General features: G+C 37.2%; 1 protein-coding gene across 1 annotated transcript; it reads right to left on the reverse strand.

The window, feature by feature from the left end:
- Window positions 1-19,651: 19,651 nt before the first annotated feature.
- On the reverse strand, window positions 19,652-22,868 carry LOC132118071 (3-hydroxyacyl-CoA dehydrogenase type-2-like). The gene is made up of 6 exons (XM_059527589.1): window positions 22,786-22,868; window positions 22,193-22,357; window positions 21,895-22,059; window positions 21,523-21,651; window positions 21,207-21,315; window positions 19,652-20,179 (listed from the first exon to the last, which is right to left on the reverse strand). The coding sequence occupies exons 1-6, from the start codon at window positions 22,807-22,809 to the stop codon at window positions 19,989-19,991; spliced, it is 783 nt and encodes a 260-aa protein (XP_059383572.1). The 5' UTR covers window positions 22,810-22,868; the 3' UTR covers window positions 19,652-19,988.
- Window positions 22,869-26,288: the final 3,420 nt, after the last annotated feature.

A 26,288-nucleotide genomic window follows, 5' to 3' on the forward strand; every position in this document is an offset into this window, starting at 1 on the left:
TCGCTATTTTATATTCATTAGGGAAGCCGGTGGACGACAGGTGAATTTGAACAGTTTCAGTGTAGGAGTCTCTGATACGACATGATGAAATGTCTGATTAAACATCTCATATCTGCATATCGTGTCTGACTGAGCGCGTTTGGGTCAAGAGGGCACAGTTTAATAATTTAACACATTTTAATATCTTGCCTGAGAGAAACATGGCTCGTGGTTTTTCAGCCCCATATATTCACTTCATCTGCTGAACTCGGTGACAGATGATAAATAGTCATTTATCCTTAAGTCGCTCTGGTTTATTCTGTGCTTTCTGCAGCATAAAAATGCAGTGTTCATGAACTCGAGACCTCTGTCAAGCAGCATTATGAATGACATAAAGCAGCACTGAGAAGCACTCATGCCGCATGACGTGTGAGACAAGATTCTTGTAACTGTGGGGGAACGTGGTGCAGTATGCAATGTGCAGGTGTTGTCGGCAGTAAGTGAGTTAACCTTATATGCGTGGGTATCGAGGAGCTGAAGGTGAGCTGAAAAGCAAGATGTTCTTTTTTTTTATGAGCTCCAGGCATCTGGAACCTGCTCTGATCTCTCAATGGAGGGAAAGATGCCCTGTGGGCCTCACACACACTTCCACACACTCATCTGACCACATTGCACATCTCACTGACAAGTGGTGTCTGAGAACGGATGAGAGGGACATGATGTAAAGAGAGAGGAAGATGGAAGAGGCTTTGGGGGGGAGGGGTGCACTTGAGAAGTAGTGATGCACCAAGGGCAAGTATGTGATGGATGATGGATGGGATGAGTTTTTGGAGTGATTGTCAATGGCCATTTAAGCCAGTACTGGCAACTGATAATCCTCAGCACCACGGATAGCGGCAGCCTCTGTTCAGCACCGCTGCTGAGTGGACAGCTCCCACATATACAAGAGCTACTGTAGACTATTAGCTCTAATTGGTTGCAGCTCAATCGAGGAGAGATAGCAAGTGTGAGCACATGCTGTACGCTAATAAGCATTGCACTTTGTCCTTTGCTGGTGTTCCCACAGGCGATGAATAAGAATGTGGATGCACCGAAAGAAATAGAGCGCAATTGAATCCTACACAATCGGATAAATGACAAATAGGAGTGGCCACCATAAAGAAAACAAAATGTCATAGAAATGTACTGTACTCTCTGAATTCATTTTGTTTTTATATGGTTTTTTAAAAAAAAATTCAAGAAAGGTAAAAATTTCATGTTGGGTAAAATTCAGATTAAAAAAAATGTATTCTGTTTTTCTCTCTATTTGTGACTGTTCATATTAATGAAAATAATTTTTCGTGTAATGTAAGAATATTTTTACTCCATGTGACATTTTACATCATGAACTAACTTTGTCATAAAAAGTCACAGTTATCTGATATTCTGAGAGATTTAGGTACTCTCTATGATATAATTTCCGGTTTTATGTGTTTTTTTCTGTAGCACTTGACTTGTTTTTACATGATTTAAAAAACAAAAATCATAAACATAATCATAAATAACTATTAATTAATTATTAATGAGCCTTTTTTATTTAATGATATCAGGCCAGTTGTATCACCCTGGCATTTTTCATAATAAAAATAAAATTTTGGCTTTTCTAAATAAAATGGTATTTGATTGATAAATTGATATAAATTGATGGATGCATTAAATGAATCAAAAGTGACAGTAAATACATTTATAATGTTACATAATATTTCAATTTCAAAAAAATGCTGTTCTTTTTAATATTCCATTCATCAAAGAATCCTGAAAAAAATAGTATGATTTGCACAAAAATATTAAGAATTCAATAGTTGCAAACTGTTTTCAGCAATGATAATAATAAGAAATGTTGAGCATTAAAATTAATTCTGCAGAAAAATTCTGCAGACACTAAGATTGGAGAAATAGCTGCTCAAACTGAGCTTTGCCATCACAGGAATGAATAACTTTTTCATATTTATTTAGAAACAGTTATTTTAATTTGTAATCATATAAATCAAACACATTTTTTTAACTATTTAAAAAATCATACCGACTCCAAACATTTGTTCTGTAGAAACATACAAATAAATGTTAATTCAGAAATGAGAACAGGTTCATCATAGTAGAGGTCTGTTCAAGTAATTTTATGAATAAATAGATCCTGACAAAAAACAAGGCTCCATGTCATTTACCCAATCAAGGGTAAAGCGGTAGTATCTCACACCTACTCCAACTCTGGTTCATTCATGCCTTAGAGCCAAAGTCTCATCCTGTCCTGTTACGAAAAGATGCCCCAGCTCATATCACATCACAGCACATTGCTTCATCCTTACTACTGAGTCCCTCGATTGCTGTCATTTTTGACTGGCCCAGATAATGTGCTTAAATGGATGGTCCACAATGGATGTCCTTCTTTTAAAGCATTTGAATGTGCAGAGCACTTATTGGGGAATTAATGGACCTAGGTGCTCCATTTCCAGCTGAAAGACAGAAGCAGGCAGATGGAATGGAATATGACTGCAGGGGTTCCGTCCAGAATGCTGATGAACATCTCCAGAGTGAGCATCTGCTCCAGCTTCTGGCCTTCACTCCACTCTAATGAACCTGAAATCAGATGCCCTATCAGGCATTTTCCTGTGGAATATCACATTTCATCGAGGGCATACTGTATGTTTATGAATAATTCTCTGTATAATGTTATGCAGGTGCATGCTAACAGTGAGTACATAAGGACTTCTCACGTCACATTGAGGAGCGCTTTGAGAAAGATGTTTGTTCTGCCATGTGGTGTCCTTTAAAATTGACTCACAGCTTTGCCCTCTCACTTGGACTCACATCTAAATGGGTTTTGAGAGCCCTGTGAAAGTGAAAGTCACAAAGTGATTTGAGCGTGTAAGAGGTCTAAGTGACATTTTAAGATCACATGGAGTGGACAGGGATACTCTGACACTGTTTGGCATAGATGTTTTGATGATGTCATAAGATTGGAAGTGAAGCCTCTTCTGAGATTGAAATGCAGTCTCTAGAGTCTTTATTATTCACGTTAAGGGGTTTTTTAAACCTCTGCATGAAAGTGCATTTAAGATGTTCAATAGTAATAGAATGCACTCGGGAAAATGATTGTGTGCTGAAGTAAAAACAGAAGACAAGATTTGGGACTTTCTATATAAAAATATATTTGTTCAAGTGTAAACTTGAAAATATTGGACACACTTCATTTGTACTCAATTCAAGTCTGTAGAAATGAAAACTCAAAACTTTTTTGCATTGTTATTGTTGATGTTTTTGTCAAATTTAGTGGTTTGTTTTGTGAAGCATTGAGCTTGTCTATTCAAATTGATTCATTCATGCTGAAAGTGAAGATCTGTGTGTAGGTGGGTGGGTGTCTTATTTCTTAAACCTACTCTACCGTTCAAAAGTTTGGGTTAGTAAGAATTTTTTTTAAGGTTAAAAAAAGGCCCTTATGCAATTAGTTATTTGATGAAAATTTTTGATGCATTTATTTATTTATTTGATGAAAAATACAATTTAAAATAATGGTTTTCTGTTTGAATATATTTAAAGCGTAATTTATTCTTGTGATGGCAAAGCTGAATTTTGGTTGCTTGGTTGAATTTTGAATTTTGAAAGTTGAAGTTTTCTTGTCATTTTATTCAGTTTGCATCTGAGGTACCTGCATTGCTTTAAACTCGGCGGTGAGTGTTGTATCAACAGCTTTACCTTTTCAACACTGCATAAGCTCCCAGATACCTGATTAATTCAGATACATCTCTTTCTGTGGAAGTGGCACAATGACATTCTATGTGAAAATGTCAAGGTCACTGTGCTGCAGATTAAAGCTTCAGTAAGTTTTTTACACAAGACTTATTGAAAGGAGGACTTCTTTGCTTGGTGTCTGGGGCTTTCATTCCTGACACAAAGCACCTGGATGGAGCAGACGACACACTTATTTGTTACACACAAGCATGTAATGAATGAGACCGTTTCGGTATTTGTTCACATTCATGGCTCACTTTGGTGGACACAGCACAAATTTCATCAGGGTGTTTGCATCTAATCACTGATCGAACTTGAACTATCCCTGGTTTTCCTAGTCTAAAACAGATGTATTGGTGTGATTGTGTCTTGTGGAATGAGGGGAGAAGGACATTGCGTGTATCAGCAGGGAAAGAGCAGAGGAACACGGTGATGGACAGATCTCGCACTGGGCCTGTCAGTGGAACGTGCCTGCAGGGACGCGCAGATGTAGAATAGCTCCGCTCTCTTTTAGCACACACCAATTTACCAAACTCCATGTTGGGGGGAAACTAGGTGTCATTCTTCTGACACAAACTATATAGAGTGACAAAGATTAGACTGGAGAAGATAACTATTTCAGGAAGGCTTATTGCATCTGGAACGTCAATGAAATGTCACCTGATGGCTTCCTGACACATACTTTATTGGCAAAAAATGTAAAATAAGAATGATAGTTTTTAAATGTTTTTGAAAGAAGTCTCTAATGCTCACCAAGGCTGCATTTTTTTTTGTCAAAAATACAGTATAACAGTAATATTGTGAAAATGTATTACAATTTAAAATAATTATTTTCTGTTTTACAGTATTTCAATATCTTTAATATGTGTGTGTGTGTGTGTGTGTGTGTGTGTGTGTGTGTGTGTGTGTGTAAGTGTGTGTGTGTGTGTAAGTGTGTAAGTGTGTGTGTGTGTGTGTGTGTGTGTGTGTGTGTGTGTGTGTGTGTTTTGTTTTGTTTTTGCAGCCATTAGTAATAAAATCCTTCAAAATCATTCTAATATTTCTGCTTGGTGCTTAATTATATTGGTCCTCAGTTATTAATAATTGCACAATTGTTCAGCATTCTTTGATTAATATAAAGTTCATTCAACATTATTTATTAGATTTTTTGAACAATATAATTTGCAATAATATTTTTAATCAAATGAATGCAGGCTTGTTCATTATAAGGGACTTCTGTCAAAAATCTGAATTATTCCAAACTTTTGGCCACCAGTGTAAATCTGACCAAACTTCAAGAAAACAGTTTGACATCATGTGGCACTTGAATTAGGATCTAATGAGTGTTTTCTCCTAGATCTTGTTTTCATAGTCTGAAATGTTTTCATTTTGGAGTGTCTCATATTTTAACCGAAAAGTGGAGTATTTACAGTCCTACAAGAGGAGATGGGTCTAGTGTGCCGTTTTTTCACCTCGTGTTATGTTTTTCAGCTTACATTCCTTCTTCCCTTATGTGAGTTACACAAAATTGGTGGATATGAGCCCTGAAATTGCATTCTCTCCCTGTGATGAAAGGAGATTGCTTGCCTAGCAAGCCAGTTGAGGAAAACCAGCATGCACGACAAACGCAGTTGCCAGGGGAACATTTTTCATCCTCAACTAGGGGTGCGTGAGTCAGGTTTATTACTTTTGGGAAACAGGGTCCTGCCTTTATCTTCCTGAAAAGACTCATAATTATTGCCCTGTAAATTTACGGCGCATTGCTGCAGAAAGCATAGCGCCGAGAGGCTGCTGTTCCCCTGCCCTGTAATGCCCCGTTGATAGATACGTGCCATCATCATTCAGTTGATAAGTGCAATTTTTCAGAGGAACTGTACAGCAAAGGTCTTTTGAGAGACGTTTCTCTCTTTTGTTCTTGGTGTGCGAGTGTGAGTGTGTGTATGAGTAATGAGTGAGGGCAATTCAGCCTTCAAGTTCAAAGTGAGAGCTGTGTTACTTACTAGGTATTCTGAGAGGTCCATTAAACCCCTAGGATGGAGCTGATTCATTCAGTTTGTTCAGAAAACTATTTGCAAAATCTTCTTAAAAAACAAAATGTCTTTTTTTCCAGACTAAACTCTTAGACTAATGTTTATAATGCATTATTATCTATTTGGGGCCAATTTACTAGACTCTTTTCCCATTACAATCTATTAAACTTTTATGTTCAATTCTACTTCTGTCTGTTATAGTTAAACTACATCCATTAATGACTAGTATATAATAATCATCCGAGTCTGCTGCTAAGTTATGAGCACATTTCCAACACTAAAATAAATGCAAAATTCTAAATTTGACTTTGCTTTTACCATGTGACGTTTTAAGTTATTTATACGTTAAAATGTTTTATTTTATTTCAGCTTAATATGTACTGTCGTACATAAGGTATTCTTAGACTGATGCAATTTTGGGAAAACTATTTTAAAACATTACTGTTGATAGTTAAATCATTTTCTTAGTTTTTCAAGTTAAGTAACCTTTATTTATATAGTGCTTTACATTCTCACTGTGCTTGACAGTAATAACAGGATAATAATAACAGGAAAATAACAATACATGATGAAATCTTCATTAAATATGAGGCAAATTCAAATTCTGCTGTAAAACAGCTCCTAAAAGACAATAGTTTCATTATTCAACTCACAACAGTTCAGTGTTGATTCAAATCAGTTAAATAATTGTAATAGCTATGATAACTAACAGTTTATCAATTCACTACAAAAAATACCAATGTTTTCAGCATAAGTCAGTTCCTATATATATATATATATATTACTTCCACCTGATGACACTAATTTCACAGAAGTTGCACATTTCAGCAATAAATAATTTAATTGGGGGTTTTAGGGCCACTTTTATCCATTATTTGCATTGACAGTGCCCTGTTAATTTTTGGACAATAATTCATACCTGAGTGAATGGGAAATGTGTTTACAGTGAAAAGTTGTAATTGTTCTTATCAAGTAAGCAGAAAGAATACAAATGTTTAAAATATGCAGCTATAACAATAGCACTCTGACAGTACATGTGCTACATCAGTAAATATTAACTCATGTCATGACCAGTTTCACAGGTAAACATGATTTCTTTAAGTGTCTTTGCGGAAGTAGCTGGAAGTAATGCCAGCATCTGTAGAGCTCTGTTCACACAGAGCTGAATTCAGCAGAATATTTGTTGCTTGAGCTGTTAAGTTGCTACAGGCACTACAGCATCATTCCTGCAGATTTCTACTGGTAACAACTTAACACCTCAAGTAACAAACATTTCATACTGAACAACTCCTGAGATAAACTATAAGTTTACATTCCACATTCTTGCTTGCAAGGTTTCATTAGTGTCTTTATTGTAAATATGTCTCCTGTTCATTTATAGACACTAAGGGATGAGTGGGTAGTCAATTGGTACACAGTTTTTAGACCACAGTTAAAACATTTGTGGTCAATATATATTATAATATTTATATAGGGTATTAATATATTTATTTATATGTAACAGTAAAGACATTTATAATGCAAAAAATTATTTCAACTTCAAATAAATGCTTCCATTCATCAAAGAATCCTGAAAAGATATTGCTTCCACAAAAATAGGCTATTAAATAGCACAACTATTTTCAACATTTATAATAAGAAATGTTTCTTGAACAGCATATTAGAGATTTCTAAAGGATCATGTGAAAATCAAAACAGCATTAAAGGTACAGGTTGTAGGACCTGCCACAAGAGGGCGCACTACCTAAATAATAACAATCGCATGGTTGATGATGCTAAGAAGGAGCGTGGAATGATGGGATTTGTTGTCTTCCACCCAACCGCTGACGGCCATCAATCACACGGAAAGATAATTCATGGATTTAACGGATGAGGTAAAGTTTTATAAATGTTGTGTTTGATGTCATAATTTATTATATTGTGTTAGACCCGAGTAATGGAAGGTTTACAACTAAATACATAGCAAACGTGAGTTCATCGATTTGCGCGAGTAGAGACGCGATGCCCCGCGTTTGGCGTGTATGCCCCATAATACTAATCTTGTTGATCGTTATAATAGCATACATTTTCTGTAAAGATACGAATCAAAACAACTCGCCTGTCGAGTAAAACACAAGCGTGATCGGCATCTCATTCTAGTTGAAGTTTGTCGCGAAGCTCTCTCCATCTAGAAAATGCAACACCAATATTGATCCTCGCTCTTTCTCTCCTCTTGTCCCAAACTCTTCTTGGGTCGTTTGGTTGGCCCGTATGCTTACGTTTACGGGAGCTGTCCTTGTTGACAGAACCAGCGGCAGACGGTGAACAGTAATTATGTTCCATAAATAAGTAACACAATCCACCATAAAACGTGCAAGAAGAAGTAAATAAGGAACTGCTTGAAGCAAGCTAGTGGTTTGCTGGACGCTAGACACTACTTCCGCATTTGTCCACGACACAGTTGGCATGTGGTTTCTACGTCAGTAAAGGTGGGAACAAAGGGGAACTAACGTCATTGACAGGCGACTGCACTGCCCTGTATCACTGTTCAGAATGGGAATTTTCTCATAATTTACAAGTAGTTGAAAACATTAGAGATATTGTTAGTAAACAGCTGGACAAAATATATAACACTAGCATAGTGGTTTTTGGATATTTTACTGCAAATAACAATCAAAAACAAATTGTACGTTTAAGCACATTGGAGGTTGACTTACGTATGGACATTTAACTTTACTTTGATTCCAGCCACAGAAAACTGGAGTATTTTGACATAGATCGAGCCCTCCGTGAGTGAGACAGGTAAGATGCAGCTATCTCATTGCAGGAGTTTCCAAAGAATATTAACAAGAGCGAGATAATGACCTCCCTGAGCTGTACTTCGTTTAAGACCGTTACAATTACATTAGCGCTGAATAGAAAAATGGGAGCCCTTTATCTTTAATTATCCTTTTAGTTGAGTGGATCATTCCACCAGCCAGATTGTTCAGGACTCAATTAGGATCTCGGCCAAGACATTAGCTGCAAATATGGACCTGCTTCACCCAGCGACCTGGATTCATTATCTGATAACTGCATCCCAGTTCCTTTTTCAACATTGTTTTACAAACCAAGGGCATGGTTCTTCATTGTTCAGACATCATTAAATTCACTTCTGTCCAGTTTCTAGTGAACCTGCCTTTCAAAGAGCAAGAGGACAGGCGTTCATTTCATAGTTCAGTGCTTGGGGGGTGATGGCTCTCTGGATGCCTCTGTCTGTCTTCATACAGTGTTATGTATTCAGAGCAGTCATGTAACGTGGACTAATGTTCTATTCATACTCTTGAATACAGGATCACGCAGCCTCGTCATCTCATCGCCAGCGCTGACACAACCCGGGTGACATGCGCTGTTGGTCAGGTGAATTATTCTCTTAAAGAGTGCGTCCATGAACTCCATACATCACATAATGAAGGAGAAGGAACTCAAAATGTCATCTGTCCAACTAAATCATTCACGTCACGGAGTACTGGTTGCAAATTTGACGTATAAACTTTGCCCTATATTGGCTATAGTGATCCCATTAGAAACAATGCAACATTGAATGATAAATAAGGCCTTTTCAGACTGTGTGTGATTTCCAACAAGAAGAGCGAGTTTAGCAAAGAAGACAGGAGATAGGAGAGCTAATCTGTTCCCTCTCCTCAAAATGATTCATTCACTGAAGAACACTTGAAATGTGTAACAATCGTCTTGTTTCCACAGAGCTGGCTGTACAGTTGTGTGTAATTGACTGAATAGTTTCGATTTCAGAAATTGGTTGCATGTAGAAGAACACCTGTTTTGCATTTATAATGTTTTGAGAGCTAATGCATATTAAAATTACAGAAGATCTCAATCTCAAGTTATACATACTGTATCATATTGTTTTGGCTTTATTGTGACAGAGGAGATGCAAAAGCAGTACCTTGAATGACACTGATTTATGTCAAAGTTTATCATGTATAATGCATTAGAATGGGTTATGAAAGGGTATAATGCGTTGCTATTATTCATATTAATACATTATATCTTGTCGTGAGTAATTATAACCCTATTTAAAATGCACAGTATAATAACAAATTGATAAGTGTTATAATATATTAACTGTGGTTACAATTATTCATGAGATTATAAGGTGACTTACAAGGCATAATTAATGCATTAAAACTACTTTTAGAATGCATTATACATAAAGGCTTTAAGTGAAGTGTTACCAGAACAAAGATTTGTGAAGGTAGAATCTCGATATAATTTATTTAGAAATGTGCAAATATAGGCAACATTTGTTCATTACTAAACTGTCAATAATGAAGAACTGTAAAAAGAACTTTAACAAATGTGTACAGTTACACCATATACTATTTAATACTGTAGTGCATGTACTAGTGTATTACTAGTTTATAAAATAGCATTATTACGTTTGGTTTAACTATTTCGATTTGTGATCATTTATGAACACACATAATAATCTACAGGTTCACCAAATGATTTGTTGATTAACCATTAAGGTCATTTGGATTTATATGTGAACTTATGCATGTGGAAAGTTAATAATATGAATAATATAAATATAACACGTGCAAATGTGAAAATTGAAAATTTCCCTTATAAGCTTTATATATATATATATATATATATATATATATATATATATATATATATATATATATATATATATATATATATATATATATAATTCAGGAGATTTTACTATGAGTATTTCTGACCTTAATTTACTTGTTGTAAACTTTAATCCACTATATTTTTCTAGTAGTTGTTTCAGGGCAGTTGAAGTGTGTCTACATGCATGTTCGAGTCGGTCACGTTAGCCCTAAGTATGCTGATGGCTGTTTTGAGGCTTACTGGCTGTGACGAGTGGGGCGGGGCCGAGGGACATGGGAGCGAGGCCGGGGGAGTGATTGGAGATGAACTACACCTGTTCGTCCCACCGGTCTCGAGGCCCATGGAGGAGATGGAAGGATATAAAACTGGAGCGACGACAGTGAAGGACGAGAGACCGGTGGGACGAACAGGTGTAGTTCATCTCCAATCACTCCCCCGGCCTCGCTCCCATGTCCCTCGGCCCCGCCCCACTCGTCACACTGGCATATCCTGTATGAGATTCATCTTTTGCATAATTGAGCTTCTGTTTGAATAGATTTCAATATATTAAAATTGATCGGACACACAAGTGTTATAAACTAGAGCAAAAGTGTTTTATATTCAGCTGCAGGTTTTCATGCCGGTCTCTAAGGTGATTATCAATGCCATCCGATATTATTATGAGTTTTGTTTCAGTTGAAATGTGTGGAAAAGACGTGCGAAAGCAGTTTGAGAAAAAAGGTGTGGCAGACAGATAGATGCATAGATAATTGAGTGGATCTCTGAGGGCAATTCAGGTGCAAAAGCGAAAGCATATAAATATGCTGAACTGTGATTCAGGATCAACCCTTCATCCCCAGATCAGTAACTAATTCATCGGCGATGTGTCTTTGATATGAATCATGTAGATGGGTTTGAAAAATGCCCGTGTATAAACTGTACTTCAGTTATGACATTAGCCTCTGCATAATTTACCCTGAACTTTGGGGGCGGGGGGGTGGGGGGGGGTTGGTATTCCGAGGAGCGTTGTGTAACAGACCAGCCGTAATGCATTTAATAGCAACTCTTACAACCTGAGTTTCTTGCTCTCGAGGGGAAGTTTGAGAGAATGGCACCCTGCTGAAGGAATGGAAAGCATCTGAGTTTTGCTCTCCTTTGGGATCTCTACATGAAACTGCTTTGCTAATGAAGTCTCGCTGACTACATCCCAGACTATCAAGATGCTTGCGTACTGTGGTAATGATGTCTTTGAAATACTAAGCAATTGGAGTTAGGCTGCTATGAATGGATAAAAACAGTTCGTGCTCCATGGCACTGACTCGCAGCTGGAGATGAGTATTTGTAAGCTCTATTATTCGGCTCAAAAGGGTGGAAAACTTCAGCAGTTGTTGAAATTAAAAATGCATTTCTTTTCATGCAAGCCAGCAATACACATTTATGCTGATACCTTCTCATTAACAAAGTTATGATTTTCAGTGTTCATTATCCAGATGCACACGGTAATTGAATGGACATGGTAATTATTTTGCAGGTGGAAAATGATCCAGATTTTGCATGCATAAAAGACCTTGGGAGGCGTATGCATGCATAATGTTATTTATCTATCTATCATGTTTAAAGTCTAACATATAAGCATGCAACATATCCTGTAGCTCAAACAGTACACTATGCTGCAATGTTAAGGTCACAGGATTGATTTCCAGGGAATGCGTGAACTGCATATCATTTAGATGAAAGCGTCTTTCAAATATATGTTGTATTCGCACTTTTAAATGCAACAGCACATTCTGTTATTTGTCTAGTGTAACTGAGATTTAAAAAGATTGCAAAAACTATAGACACCAGTAAATAAAATATTTTTTTACACTCAAAAAAAAAAAAATCTCATAGGTCAGTGAATATTCCCTTGTCTGCCATTGGTTCAACAAAGAGATAGTCAGGCCTCCAACCTTATGCCACTGGTTGAGCCAGTATTGCCCTACAGCTGGATTCAAACAAAGCAATGTTTTGATAGCCATAGCATTCACAGACTTTGTATATCAAGCTGGCATATGAGGAAAATAATTTTAAACTTTGAAACATTTTTAAGTTTCAGTTGTATGTCATGACAGATCTATGCTTCGGAGTTGATGGTTCAATCTCTCCTTAGGGTAGAGCAGACAGACATGCCTCACTATGTCTCATAATTGTTTCTCTCTGTGTCAGTTTTTTTTCTTTCTGTTCTCTCAAACCCCATCTGAAGCTGGCATCTCTTTCCCAGTGGACCTGTCACCGGTGTGGCTGCCTGTTCACCATGTTAAAGTCAGCATGAAACGGAAATTGCAGTCGTCTTTTCTTCCCTATACTGATGTATATCCGAGTGAAACAGCTTCTCATATGAGGAGACATGTTAGGTGGGACTTGTTTTGTCCATTGGGAACGGATTGGTTGGATCATTGTCAAGTGCTAATTGTTGCAATCTCATGTGTGTGACAGGTTGCTAGAGGAGAGGAGAGGGTTATTGTCCCATCATCATGTCGGTGCACACGTCATTAGAGATGAGATGTGTGAGAGGGAGGGGAAGTTAATATTTTTGATTAAAGATTATAAGGGCAAATGAATTAAGTACACAGATAAATCATTTACAATGAACACTGCAGCATATCATCAAAATGATGCATGCAGATAAATCATTTAAAATAAACACTGCAGTACTCAATAAAAAAAGAACGATATAAACTAATAAGGCATTTAAAATAAACACTGCAATATTTCACAAATAAATACATACACAAATATTTTATAGTAATCATTGCAATATTCAATAAAAATAATGATGTGCATGAATTAATAATTTATAATAAACAATGAAATAGTTTTTATTTTTATTTTGTGACTTTAATAGAGATTTGAGCCTCACACAGATCAGTGTAAAAAAATAATGATGTACCTGGATAAATAATTTGTAATAAACTTTGAATTGAAATGTTCCAGAAAAATATAAATTGTTGATTCTTACTGCATGATGATGTTTAAGGAATAGTTCAACCAATAAGAAATGTACTTACTCTCATGCCATCAAAGAAAAATTGATTCTTCATTTGAACAGTTTTGAAGAAATTTAGCATTAAATGTAGCATTAAATTGCTCACCAATTGATCTTCTGCAGTGAATGGGTGCCATCACAATAACCCACAAGCGATCCACGAGACTCCAATCAATTAATGTCTTGTGAAGTGAAAAGCGTGTTTGTAAGAAACCAATCCATCATGAAGATGTTTTTAACTTCAAACTGTGGCTTCTGGGTCCATAATCCATAATAATGCTTCCTCCAGTGAAAAAAATCCATTCTCTTACTTCAAAATCCACTGACATATAACTGTTTTGAACTGGAGCAATGTTATGGATAAATGACTAGTATTTTAGCCGAAAGCAACAGTTTAAAAATGAAAAACATCATAATGATGCAGAGGATCACCCATTCACTGCAGAGGATCCATTGGTGAGTGTGTGATGTAATGCTAAATATCTCCAAATCAGAAGAGACAAACTTATCTGCATCTTGGATGGCCTGAGGGTGAGTACATTTTCAGCAAATATTCATCTTTGGGTGAACTATTCCTTTGATAAAGATTTGAGCATCACACAGATCAGATAAGATCCTCCAAATGAGAAGAGAAGTCAAATTATATTTTTTTTTACCATGTTATTACTCGGTTTGAAATGCTTTTTCGATAACATGATTTCGATGATTTTCTACACATTGTCGAGTCTCAAAGTAGGTTGTAAAGAAATTACACCCACCATGGCACCGTTGTGATGCCGATCCCTTTAGAGATCACTCCGCCGTGTTCAGGAGATGCGTACTTCAGAAGCAAAGCTTTTTCCGCAGCGGTATTGTGAGGATGTCAGTGTCTGACCCTCGTGAGAGGCTGTTACTGTGTTCTGATTAAATCGGATAACCTCTATCAGCTCTGTGGTCATGCTACAGTGAAGAGCTGGATGAGGTCAGAAGTCAGTGTGTGTTGCTAAAGGAGCGCTGGATCTTCATCACGCTCTCAAAGCTATGATTACAGGCTGTTTCAAAGGCCATCCAGAAAACAATATACTCACTAGCCTCTCAGGAACACAACTGGCTCTTGATGGTGCACTGAATGCCCAGTAAATATAAAAAGAATCCCATTGCTGGCAACATATATATAACAGAGTGGTATTAAAGTCACCGGAGGTGATTCTTTGTGGCCCTTGTATGTTTGTTATCCTGCGAGCTACAAGCACTCTAATCGATGTCCAAGCCATACGGAACATGTGTGTGTCGGAACAGACATGAATAATCGCTTTATTTGAGCATACACTTGTATAGACCGAATGTCGTGGGAATATCTGTTCTGCCGTGGCTGGTTGGAGGCCTGCTGTGTTGATTTGTTTTCTCCAGCATCGGCAGCATTAGTGGATTCCCTCCTCTTTTCTCGAAGCCTCAAGTGGGCACAAATACACATACAGATACAGGATTACTGTCCCTCAGCACAAAGACTGCTACTGTAGCCTGCGCTCAACTGATAAAACCAACACAATGCCTCTAATAGGTCCCAGAAAGACACTGTATCCAATGTTTCAGACAAATGTATTTGTTTTCTTAAAGGATAAGACGTAAATGAGCAGTGTCAGGCTGGGTTATGGTATTGTTGGATGTGAAAGGTATTGTAAATGTGGGATTGAGCGATAATGCTCATATGCAAACCAGCCAATGGTCCTACACATCTGAGATCTTTGGGACTCTTTAGATTTAATGACTGGGAATCATCCTTTCGCTGTTTCTTTAGTGGGTGCAGTCGTCCCTTGAAGATTTCTGGGGTGTTTTTCTTGAGTTTCCCAAAGTTTGTTTGTTTTTCTTGCTTTTGACGGAGGAGGGATCTTGTTGTCCTAAGCGCTCTCACGGCAGTATTCTCTGGAGATTAAGGATTGAACGTCTCAGTGGGACGTCGCTGTGCCGTTTAATTACAAACACCCAAGTCTGAAAGCTGTTTCTGCTCATGTGCTTTCTAATGACTCTCCAAGTATGATTCTTCTGTCACATTTTTATGCTAAAAATAAGCTTATGTTTCTTCATGCAGTTATATATTCATTATAACGCCATATAGAAGTTTGTTCTCACAAAGACTCCATTTATTTGCTCTAAAATACCGTCTAAACAGTTATGTTGTAAAATATCACTATTTACGATAACTGTTTTCTATTGTAATATATTTTAAAATGTTTTTATTTTCACATGATCCTTCAGAAATCATTCTAATCATTAGCTGGTCAAGAAACATTTTCTTATTATCAATGTTAAAACAGATGTGCTGCTTAATATTTTAAAGGTGATGTTTCTTTCAAGGTGTTTTTTAACCTCTCTACTGTCACCCATATGAGTTAACTTCACTATATATTACAAATGAATCCAAATCTAATCATGACAAACTATATATATATACTACTATATATATATATATATATAGTACAGACCAAAAGTTTGGACACACCTTCTCATTCAAAGAGTTTTCTTTATTTTCATGACTATGAAAATTGTAGAGTCACACCGAAGGCATCAAGGGCTATTTGACCAAGAAGGAGAGTGATGGGGTGCTGCGCCAGATGACCTGGCCTCCACAGTCACCGGACCTGAACCCAATCGAGATGGTTTAGGGGTGAGCTGGACCGCAGACAGAAGGCAAAAGGGCCAACAAGTGCTAAGCATCTCTCGGGGAACTCCTTCAAGACTGTTGGAAGAGCATTTCAGGTGACTACCTCTTGAAGCTCATCAAGAGAATGCCAAGAGTGTGCAAAGCAGTAATCAAAGCAAAAGGTGGCTACTTTGAAGAACCTACAATATGACATATTTTCAGTTGTTTCACACTTTTTTGTTATGTATATAATTCCACATGTGTTAATTCATAGTTTTGATGCCTTCAGTGTGAATCTACAATTTTCATAGTCATGAAAATAAAGAAAACTCTTTGAATGAGAAGGTGTGTCCAAACTTTTGGTCTGTACTGTATATATATATATATATATATACATATATATATTGCAAAGGACTCCTAAACAGATATATATATATAGCTGTTTTTTGTTTTAAATTATGTGTGAACAATAATAGAAAAAAAAATCTACATCATAACAGGAGTTCTGATCTTTGTCTCAAAATTTGTCATGTAAAAACCATTTTAAAATCAGACATTGCATAACCATGGAAATCATATTACAAAATGTATTTGTTCATCAATTAAAACAATTAATTAAAACAAGTTTGGATGGTGCATTTTCATGTCTATATTCAAAAATAGGGGTGACATTTAAAGGGTTAAATTAAAATACAAATATTTTTAACATCATGAACATAAATGTCATTACTGTCACTTTCAAATAATTTAATAATTCCTTGCTGAATGAAAGTAGGCATTTCTTTGAAAAAAAAATCTTACTGACTAAACTTTTGAGCAGTAGTGTTAATACATTGCATGAAAAAATGAAGCATATTTTTAGGATCATTATGATATCTGAGTTCATATACCACCAAAATCCCAGTAACATAATGCAAAAACCAGTATTATATTCTTATACTGTCATGTGGAAATAACAAAGTAATAACAAACTATCATATAAATTCCAAAATTTTAATAATCAATTTGTGTATGTGTGTATTTTTCTAAAAGCATTATGGTAATAGACAAGAAAATTTGATTAAGTCTCATTACAAAAAAAAATTAAAAATAGGCTTCATTTAATTAAACTTTTTTTCTCTGTTTTCTAAGAGTAACCCATCTGCACACAATATCACTAATATACTGCTGATATCTCACTGATATATCTGAAGACGTGCATATGCATGTTTATGTTTTATTGAGGAAAAGAGGTCGGTCTGGCTGACCCAGATAAATGACAACCAGATCAAAATCTGTCCCCCTCTCCAACAGAGTCTCAGCCTATATCCCTTGTTTTTTCTTTAGACTACTTCATGGAGCACACAGCAGGCTAGACATGAATTCTTGGGGATCTATGCTGATAAAATCATCATGAAGCACTGTATTTTCTATATCTTGAGGGATTTTCAGAGACAGCCTGTTATCCAGATGATGCATGTTCATGCTGTCGATGCACGTGTTCCTAAACGCAGATCAGGTTGTCGCATGCTTGTGCCGTCTGCCCTCTAGAGGTTCAGCATCAAGCGGTCTTGTGTTCTGATTAGCCTACACCCAAACTCTCATATTTACACAGTCCAGGGGGGATTGTCCCGAGCACATTAATAATGCATATTGATGAATCGGTCTGTTAGTGTGCTCTGGAGTTGCTTTGGGAACAAGCACCAGGTCGTCTCTTTCCTACACCCCTCAGTCTTTAACCTTGTCTTCACACAACCTCAGTTTGTCCTCTGCGGAAGCCAGAGCTCCACTGTTAATAGTGAAAGTAATTTTCCTGACAGTGCAGAGATCTATGGGATGATAGCAAGTGTCCATCAAAGCTGTCCTAACTCCCGGCCCCCAGATAGATGCATGACATGATGGAGCAGACGTTGGGCAACACATCAGAGTGAAGTGAAACAACACAGTGACACTCAATAACCATCCGCCATGATTCAAACCACTCGCCTCAACCTGATGTTTCACTGCACACTCCACAAATGTATGTTTGACCCATTCCATATGGTTTGGAATATCAGAGTGTGCTGTGCATGGTAGATAAAATTGAAAACATAATAATAATAATAAAACAACATAGTAACAAAATGGTAAACTGGATGGTAGAAAATATGAATCATCCTTGCATATTTCAAAACCAAATGGTAACTGTGAGAACTGTTAACCTCTGAAGTGTAATCGTGTTAATATGGCCCATGTAGATTTTAGGGTGAACTGAAACTGCCACCCTGTGGACAGAAATCCATCAGTGTGTGTGTGTGTGTGTGTGTGTGTGTGTGTGTGTGTGTGTGTGTGTGTGTGTGTGTGTGTGTGTGTGTGTGTGTGTGTGTGTGTGTGTGTGTGTGTGTGTGTGTGTGTGTGTGTGTGTGTGTGTGTGTGTGTGTGTGTGTGTGTGTGTGTGTGTGTGTGTCTGAAGCAGATTTACCAACATCAATCTGGGCTTACTTTAATTATGCACAATCTGTTCAGTAAAGGATTTAGCAGGACTTTTGTGCACAGCTGCCAATATTTTCCAGTTTTACTTTTTTTGGCTGGTGATGAGTCTTATGTGCTGTGTAGTTGATACTTAAAAAGCCACAAAAATCCACAAAGATCTACAGATATAATTATTCATGTAAAAGATATACAGAATGTTATCTAACTTATCTAAAATAGCATTTACAAGTCTTTTAATGCTGTTGCAATTAAAGATCTTTGACCTTGTCAGTCACAGCATACTGTAGATCACATGCAAGTTGTATGAGCCTCCTGTCCTGATTGTCAAAACAAGCTCAATTCTGCCCTCTGTTGGTAGTTCTGGTAGTATACGCAGACACAAAATGATCGTAATATATCTTTAAAAAAAAACAAGAACGAGACCCCAAAGTGTCATTTTACAGCAAAGGGAAAAGAGAAGAATTTTGGAGTATCATAAAGAGCAGTGATTCTTTTTTTTAGAGCAGTAAAATGTTTCCTTAGTCAGTTTGTGTAGGCCTAGTATCTTTGCTACTTGTATGCTACTGTTAAGTTTTTCTGTACCAGAAAAAATATTTATATTTAGATATATTGTTATTGTGAAATAAAATTACTTACAAGGATGGAAAACGGTCTAAAAATAAATACAAAATAAATATAAAAACATTTTGACAAATGAAAATTTTCACCATCAGAATCTTACAAAGCAAATGAGAATAAAAATTACTTTGATTTTACTTGACTTTAACTTGTGTTGCAAATAGTTCTATACACAAGCATAACAATCACACTGGCAAACAGTAATGTTTAAATAAAATAATAATATTAAAAATAACAACTTTACATTCGACATTCTGTCATTTATTCGGTTTTGGTAAATTATCAAGGTAACTTAGTCTGGTATTGTATCGAAGTCATAATTTGTGACAACACTTAACAGCAGTAGATTTTATTTGAACTGTATGAATAATATCTAAATTATGCTGAGGCCTGCTAGTGGGTCCCAGCACCCTGGTTGAGAACCACTGATATAATAGTGATATAATTGTCAGTAAAGTGGCAAATCCAAAACATTGCATATTGATCATCTTTCCTGAAGCTGTATTTAGTTCACTGCGGTGATCCATGAGCTTATCTACATCAGCGAATATTAATTCATTAAAACTCATCACATTATGTTTTACATATTTTATTTCACACAAAGATACATGGATACCAGAGACATTGTTTGACTCCTGTACAACTTTGATTGTATAAATGCATTTACTATGGAGACACATCAGTCATCAGTCATTAGTACCTCAGAGGCACAGAATTGCAGTCAGTATATAAATACAAGACAGACTCAAGTTGAAAAATCTACAAGATTTCCACTCTTTGGAGTTGGAAGCACTTTCTCTCAGATACAAAGTATCTTAACTTTATGCTGAAAAAGCTTAGTAAGTTTAGGTCTTCGGTCACAGACTAGTTTTGGATATTTCAACTGGAGTTTCTCTACTCTGTTTCCTTTTTTCTTTCAGGGTTGCATGCGGATGGCTCCATCCAAGCGAATCACCTCGCCGTTAATCATGGGGTTTTCTGCTATTGCAGTCACAAGGTGTGCAAACTCAGCTGGATCTCCCAAACGTGACGGGAAGGGCACCTGTCTGGCCAGGAAGCTTCGCACTTTCTCAGGTAATCCTGCTAGAAGTGGCGTGGAGAACAGACCTGTAGGGAAAGAAAATGATATGGAGGATATAATTGAAAAGGTCTCAAAAAGAATAAAAAATACTTTATTAACTGTGTTCAAACAATAGAGAAGTAGAGATGTACCCTGAAAATTTATAAAAATATGTGACGATTCAAGTTGGATGAGATGTTAATCTAACCGCAATACAATTTGTGGTGTTGTTTTATATGAATGTGTCTCCGATGGCAATTAACTACAATCAGAAAAAGTTTAGATAATCTTTTATTTCCATCTTGCCTCTGTAAAATGTGTACTAAAGTAGTGTTTATAAGCACAGCGCTGTTTTGTTAACAGCAGTAACAAAGGAAATGCTGTCTCGCTGCTGTTCCATAAGCGCCACCTGCTGTCAAGAGAGTTAATCTGCGTTCTTATTCAGTCTGTATGCTTTATGTGGTTTTATGTAGCATAATTTCATGAAGCTTAAATCAGACCATTCTGTTTTCTACAAATGCATCTTCTGTACAAGGAGAAATTCCTGCTATTTCATGCATTCTGAGTTATCTACACTGTTAAAGAGTTCAATTCTCATGCTAAACATGGCCAAAGTTTCACAAAACGATTTAAACATGATGGAGTAATTCCAAATACACTCCTCCTGGCTTCATATAAGTTTCGGAAAATGTTTTTTCAAGCATGGCTTTTCTTGTTTTGGCAATTCTCCTGTAAGAGTGCAAGGTGACCCCTTTAAAAAAATCCAAGTGAGGAAAGAGCCCATGCAAAGCCTTCATTTGTTAAGTTTTTATATGTAGATTTGTATTATTTATTTATTTATTTGATTTGGGATTTGTTTTTTTACATTTCAATTTATTTTTGTCATTTGACAAAAGATATTTAAATTTCACAAAAAAAATTGCAAAAAATTTAATGTGAAAAAATCATATCACATCCCGAGCTGAATGAATCGTTATATGCCTATCAAACAATGAATTTTCATACAGCAATGATGGGACACAATGAAAAGATCCTTCGGTTTAGAAACAAAATATGAATCTCAGGGGCACTGACCTGGAGCGATGGTGACCACACGGATCCCCATTGGTGCAAGGTCTCGAGCAATAGGAAGTGTCATACCCACAATCCCACCTTTAGATGCAGAGTACGCAGCTTGACCCACCTTAAAAAGACATGTATTATTATTATCAGTGAAAAGAAAGTTAATTGAACAGCATTTATTTGAAATATAAATTTTCTGTAGCATCATAAAAGCATTTACTGTCACTTTTGATCAACTTAATGCAGCCTCAGTAAAATAAATGTAAAATAAATAATAAGACATCTTACAGACCCTAAACTTTTGAACGTTCGTGTATAGCTGATATACCTGTCCATCATAAGCAGCAACACTGGCTGTATTGATGATACAGCCTCTGTGTCCATCCGCATCAGGCTCATTCTTTCCCATCTCCCCTACAGCCAGTCTGATCACATTAAAAGTCCCAGCGATGTTCACCTTTAACAGATAAAAAAAAAAAAACACACACACAAAAAAAACATTATATTTTATGCAATATCATGGCATTACCTGTCTTCAGATTTAACCCATCTCAAAAAGATGGATGCTTTAGAGAAATAGAGACAAAATTTACAGTGAAAAAAGACAGCTGCTATAGGATATTTGAAATGGTCATCATTTATAGAAATATGAACCAGTGTCATGAGGTTCAGGCAGCACTGTAAATACAATGAGGCTTACAGTGATAACACGAGTGAAGTCCTCCAGACTGTGAGGAAGGTCCTTCTTAAAGTTGTATGTTTTCACAGCCACAGCTATCCCAGCACAGTTCACCGCCAGGTCCACTTTGCCATACTTCTGCTTGGCCAAATCCACAGCCGATCTCACATCTGACTCCGACGTGACCTGAATTAAAAAACAAAAGCCCAATCAGAAGAAAACAAATAGCTCATATTTCCAAATCAAGCACTGCTGCCTAAAAGAGCAAGAAGAGAAAGTGGAAAATATCAAAAGGTCATTAACAATAAGTGTCACTCACATCAGTAGGGGCAAATGCACATCGGTCTCCGAGAGCAGCGGCCACCTTGTGTCCATCTGAGCTGGGCAGGTCCAGGATCACAGCGCTGGCCCCCTGACTGATGAGCCGTTCCACAGTGGCTCTGCCCAAACCAGAGGACCCTCCTGTCACCAGACCCACCATACCCTGCCACGGCACACAGTCAGTCAGGTCACACTGGAACACAGCCTGCATGGAGCTTGGTCGTGTTTCATGATTATACAACAAACACAATTCGGTCATGGTTCAACTGCAATATGCTTCAAACCGATGATGTTTAAGCCTACAGCACCGGAATTTAATAATAATGTAATAAGTAAGAGCAAAGCTGGTTAATCGCCATTGTTTCTTATGTTTACGTCTATCAATCACTCTCATAACTGCACAGAAGTTCCACTGAAGTAGTTAGCACAGCGGCTACAGCTTCGAAATATAGTGAGAAGAAGCGGAACACAACCACACAACGACGGGCAGACTAAAACGAGCTGCAAAGCAATCTTGAAATATTGAACTTCAGGACAGGTGACTTTTCTGAGCCAGTACATTTCCATTAATTCATTCACTTTCCCTCTCACCTTGACACTTCTGATGTTCGCCATGTTCACGCGCTGCAGCTGCTGCTATGGTACCAGTGGTGACGTCACCGCGCGTGAGCGCTCTGCAGCCCAATCAGAAATATGGACAAAACAGCGCCCTTTAAGCCGATTGGCTACAGTTAATTTGATTGACAACTTCACAGGAAGTCGCACGCCAGTCGATGATCATTCAGCAGCGACCTACCTTTAATATATTGATCCGATAAAGGTCTCAAAACATTTCTACATTTGATTATTAGATTTGTGCAGTATTTCTCACTTTAATTCTATTGCCTCAAATATTAAATCACGGTATATTGTATTTTACTGTTGTTTCTAATTCGCAGAGTTAGAGAAATAACCAGTGGCAGTTTGAGATGAAAAGGAGGACGATTTAATATTAATAAAATTCACAATTCATTTCGGAATCAGAATCAGAATGAGCTTTATTGCCAGGTATGTTTACACATATGAGGAATTTGTTTTAGTGTCAGAAGCTGCACAGTGCAGCAGAATGACAGGGACAAGACAGGACACAGATAATAAAAAGAATAATATAAAAAATAGACAATGTACAAAAAATAAATAAATTGTAGACAATTGAGTACAGGTATGATATGTGCAAATTTGAAATGTAAACAAGTATGGCCTTAAATAGGTAATGTTGTGTGTACCAAGATTATTGTTAAAGGGATACTCCATCCCAAAATGAAAATTTTGTCATTATTCACTTACCCCCATGTTGCTCCAAACCCGTAAAAGTTGATGGCGTATGCTATTCTGTATCAGCCGCGCCACAAGGATATGTTTTTTTTACGTGTATTTACGCTTTGGTTTGAAAGCAGACAACGCATCGGCGCAGTGTGGAGCATACACCATCTGCGTACAGCTCAGATTTGCCAAAATGGCGCTACACTGATTTGGAGAGACACAGAGGAGAGGAATTGTTGAATAAAGTCATTATTTTTGTTTTCTTCTTGTACAAAAAAGTACTCTCGTCGCTTCATAAAGTTACGGTTGAATCACTGATGACAGATAGACTATTCTGACAATGCTTTTCATACTTTCCTGGACCTTGACACTGTCATTTATTTGGCAGTCTATGGGACAGTCTCAAGCCTACCGGTTTTCATCCAAAATATCTTACATTTTGTTCCGAAGATGAACAAAGCTTTTACGGGTATTGGAATGACATGGGGGTAAGTGATTAATGACAAAAAGTTCATTTTTGGGAGGAGTAAACCTTTAAGTGTTCAAGAGATGAAAGAAACTGTTCCTGTGTCTGGCCGAGGTCTGTAGCGTTGACCAGATGGTATCTGGTCATATCTCATTTCTTAGAATGTGTATTTTTTGTTATAATTTGACAGTTGTAATACCATAACGTGAAATTGCCGCTTTTCTATCACGAATGTGCCAAATCTGCTGATGTGATTACAACCGCTAAATGATAGAGAAGGAGAGGGGGAGGCCAGTGGAGAGCTGAGCTTTCGTGTCCCCATTGGTTAAAAAACAATTAGCCAATCATCATCAAGTGCTCTCTTTTCACTGAGAAAAGAAACCTAGCAAGGAAGGCTAGCCTCCTTTCTGGTATATTATCAACCAATCATCATAGAGACGTAAATTGTGTGATATTAGTTTGAACATCTCCCATTACACTGATAATGTCCCAAGTACTTACGATGAGAAGCAAAATTAAATATTTGATCGTCAACAGATTTTCCAATCTGCCATTCAAACAGCATATATACAAATTAAAGATAAAGGGAGTTAGAACACGTCTTAGCTGGATATAGGCTACAGAAGTCGGCTTCATTAAATAGCACAACAGGCAGCTTTCTTTTATATTTTACATTTACATTGTCATTTAGCAGATGCTTTTATCCAAAGCGACTTACAATTGGGGGGTACATGAAGCGATTCTTCTTAAAGAGACAAACAGTCATAGGAACTGCTTGTAATACCAAGTTTTAAACATTGTTCAAATAAGTACAAGCTTGCCCCTGCATTCTGAATCATTTGTAGAGATTTGTGCTTGATGGAAGTCAAGCCACAAGAGCATTGCAGTAGTCCAGCCTAGAAATGACAAGGGCCTGGACAAGAAGTTGTGCAGCATGCTCCTTTAGAAAGGTCCTGATCTTTCTGATGTTGTGCAATGAAAACCTGCAAGATCAAGCACTCTTTGCAATGTGGTCTTTGAAGGTCAGCTGGCCATCAAAGGTTGGTTGATGGGACCCAGTGATGTCATGTATATGGGGAAGAGGAGGGGTCCAAGAACTGATCCATGAGGAACCCCAGTGACCAGTTGATGTGCTTTGGATACCTCCCCTCCCCAAGCCACCCTGAAAGACCTATCAGTAAGATAGGATTCAAACCAGCGAAGTGGAATCCCTGTGATGCCCAGTGATGAGAGGGCAGACAGAAGGATCTGATGATTGACAATGTCAAAAGCAGCAGCTAGATCCAGCAGAAAAAGAACTGATGTCAATCCGCAAGGCTTCCGTGACTGACAGTAGAGCAGTCTACGTTGAATGGCCACTCCTGAAATCTGACTGGTTAGCGTCCAGTTTGTTGTTCTGTGAAAGAAACAATGATATCTGGTTGAAAACAACTCTTTTGAGGGTTTTTGCTATGAATGGAAGGAGATAGACAGGTCTGTAAGTGAAGTGTTTCTTGAGCAGTGGGGTTATCTGAGCCTGCTTGAATGCAGTGGGGAAGGTGCCAGTGAGATAAGATGTGTTGATGAGTGCTGGAAAGAGCGAAGGAGAGATTGCTTTGGAGGAGGTGTGAGGGGTTTGGGTCTAGAGGGCATGTTGTAGGATGGCTGGAGAGGAGGAATTTTGATACTTCTGCCTCAGTGAGGGGACACAAGTAGAAGATGGGAGTTTTAGCAGTGGGTATGTTTGGTTTGAGGTCCTGAGTGTGTGGGGATGAGAATTGATTATTGATCATTCTGGTTTTGTCTCTGAAGAATGCGATTTTAACAGACTTTTAAGAATGTTCGCTTCAAGTGATAAGACAGGCAAGTGAAGTTATATTGTCTTGCTGTATGTGTTGTTTTCTTTATGTTTTTTGACTAAAATCTACCAAAAAGCCATCTTAAAGTGGTTAAGCAAATAATAATAATAATTGGCAGCGATCCCCAGATGAATACAATTAGTGTGCCTCCTCGATTTTAAAACCCACAAGCCGGACTGGAAATAACATTGCTATGTTTCTATTAACATTGTATTGTTATTGTAAAATAAAATGACAAGATTAAAAAGAACAAAAATTGTCTTTGACCAGAGTTGGGAAGTAAGTTACATGTAACTAAATTATGTAATTTAATTACAAAATAAATGTTACTGAGAAGAAATGTGTAGTTAAATTAAAGTTACTTATGAAAATTTTTACAATTATTATGTATGTTTGTGTATGTATTATGCAGGGGCGTAGTTTATGGGGGGGATGGGGGGGAGGTAACCCCCCCAATATTCAAATCCATCAGTTACAACCCCCCAATA

The sequence above is a fragment of the Carassius carassius genome, chromosome 37 (assembly GCF_963082965.1).
Source record: "Carassius carassius chromosome 37, fCarCar2.1, whole genome shotgun sequence".
Lineage (NCBI taxonomy): Eukaryota > Metazoa > Chordata > Actinopteri > Cypriniformes > Cyprinidae > Carassius > Carassius carassius.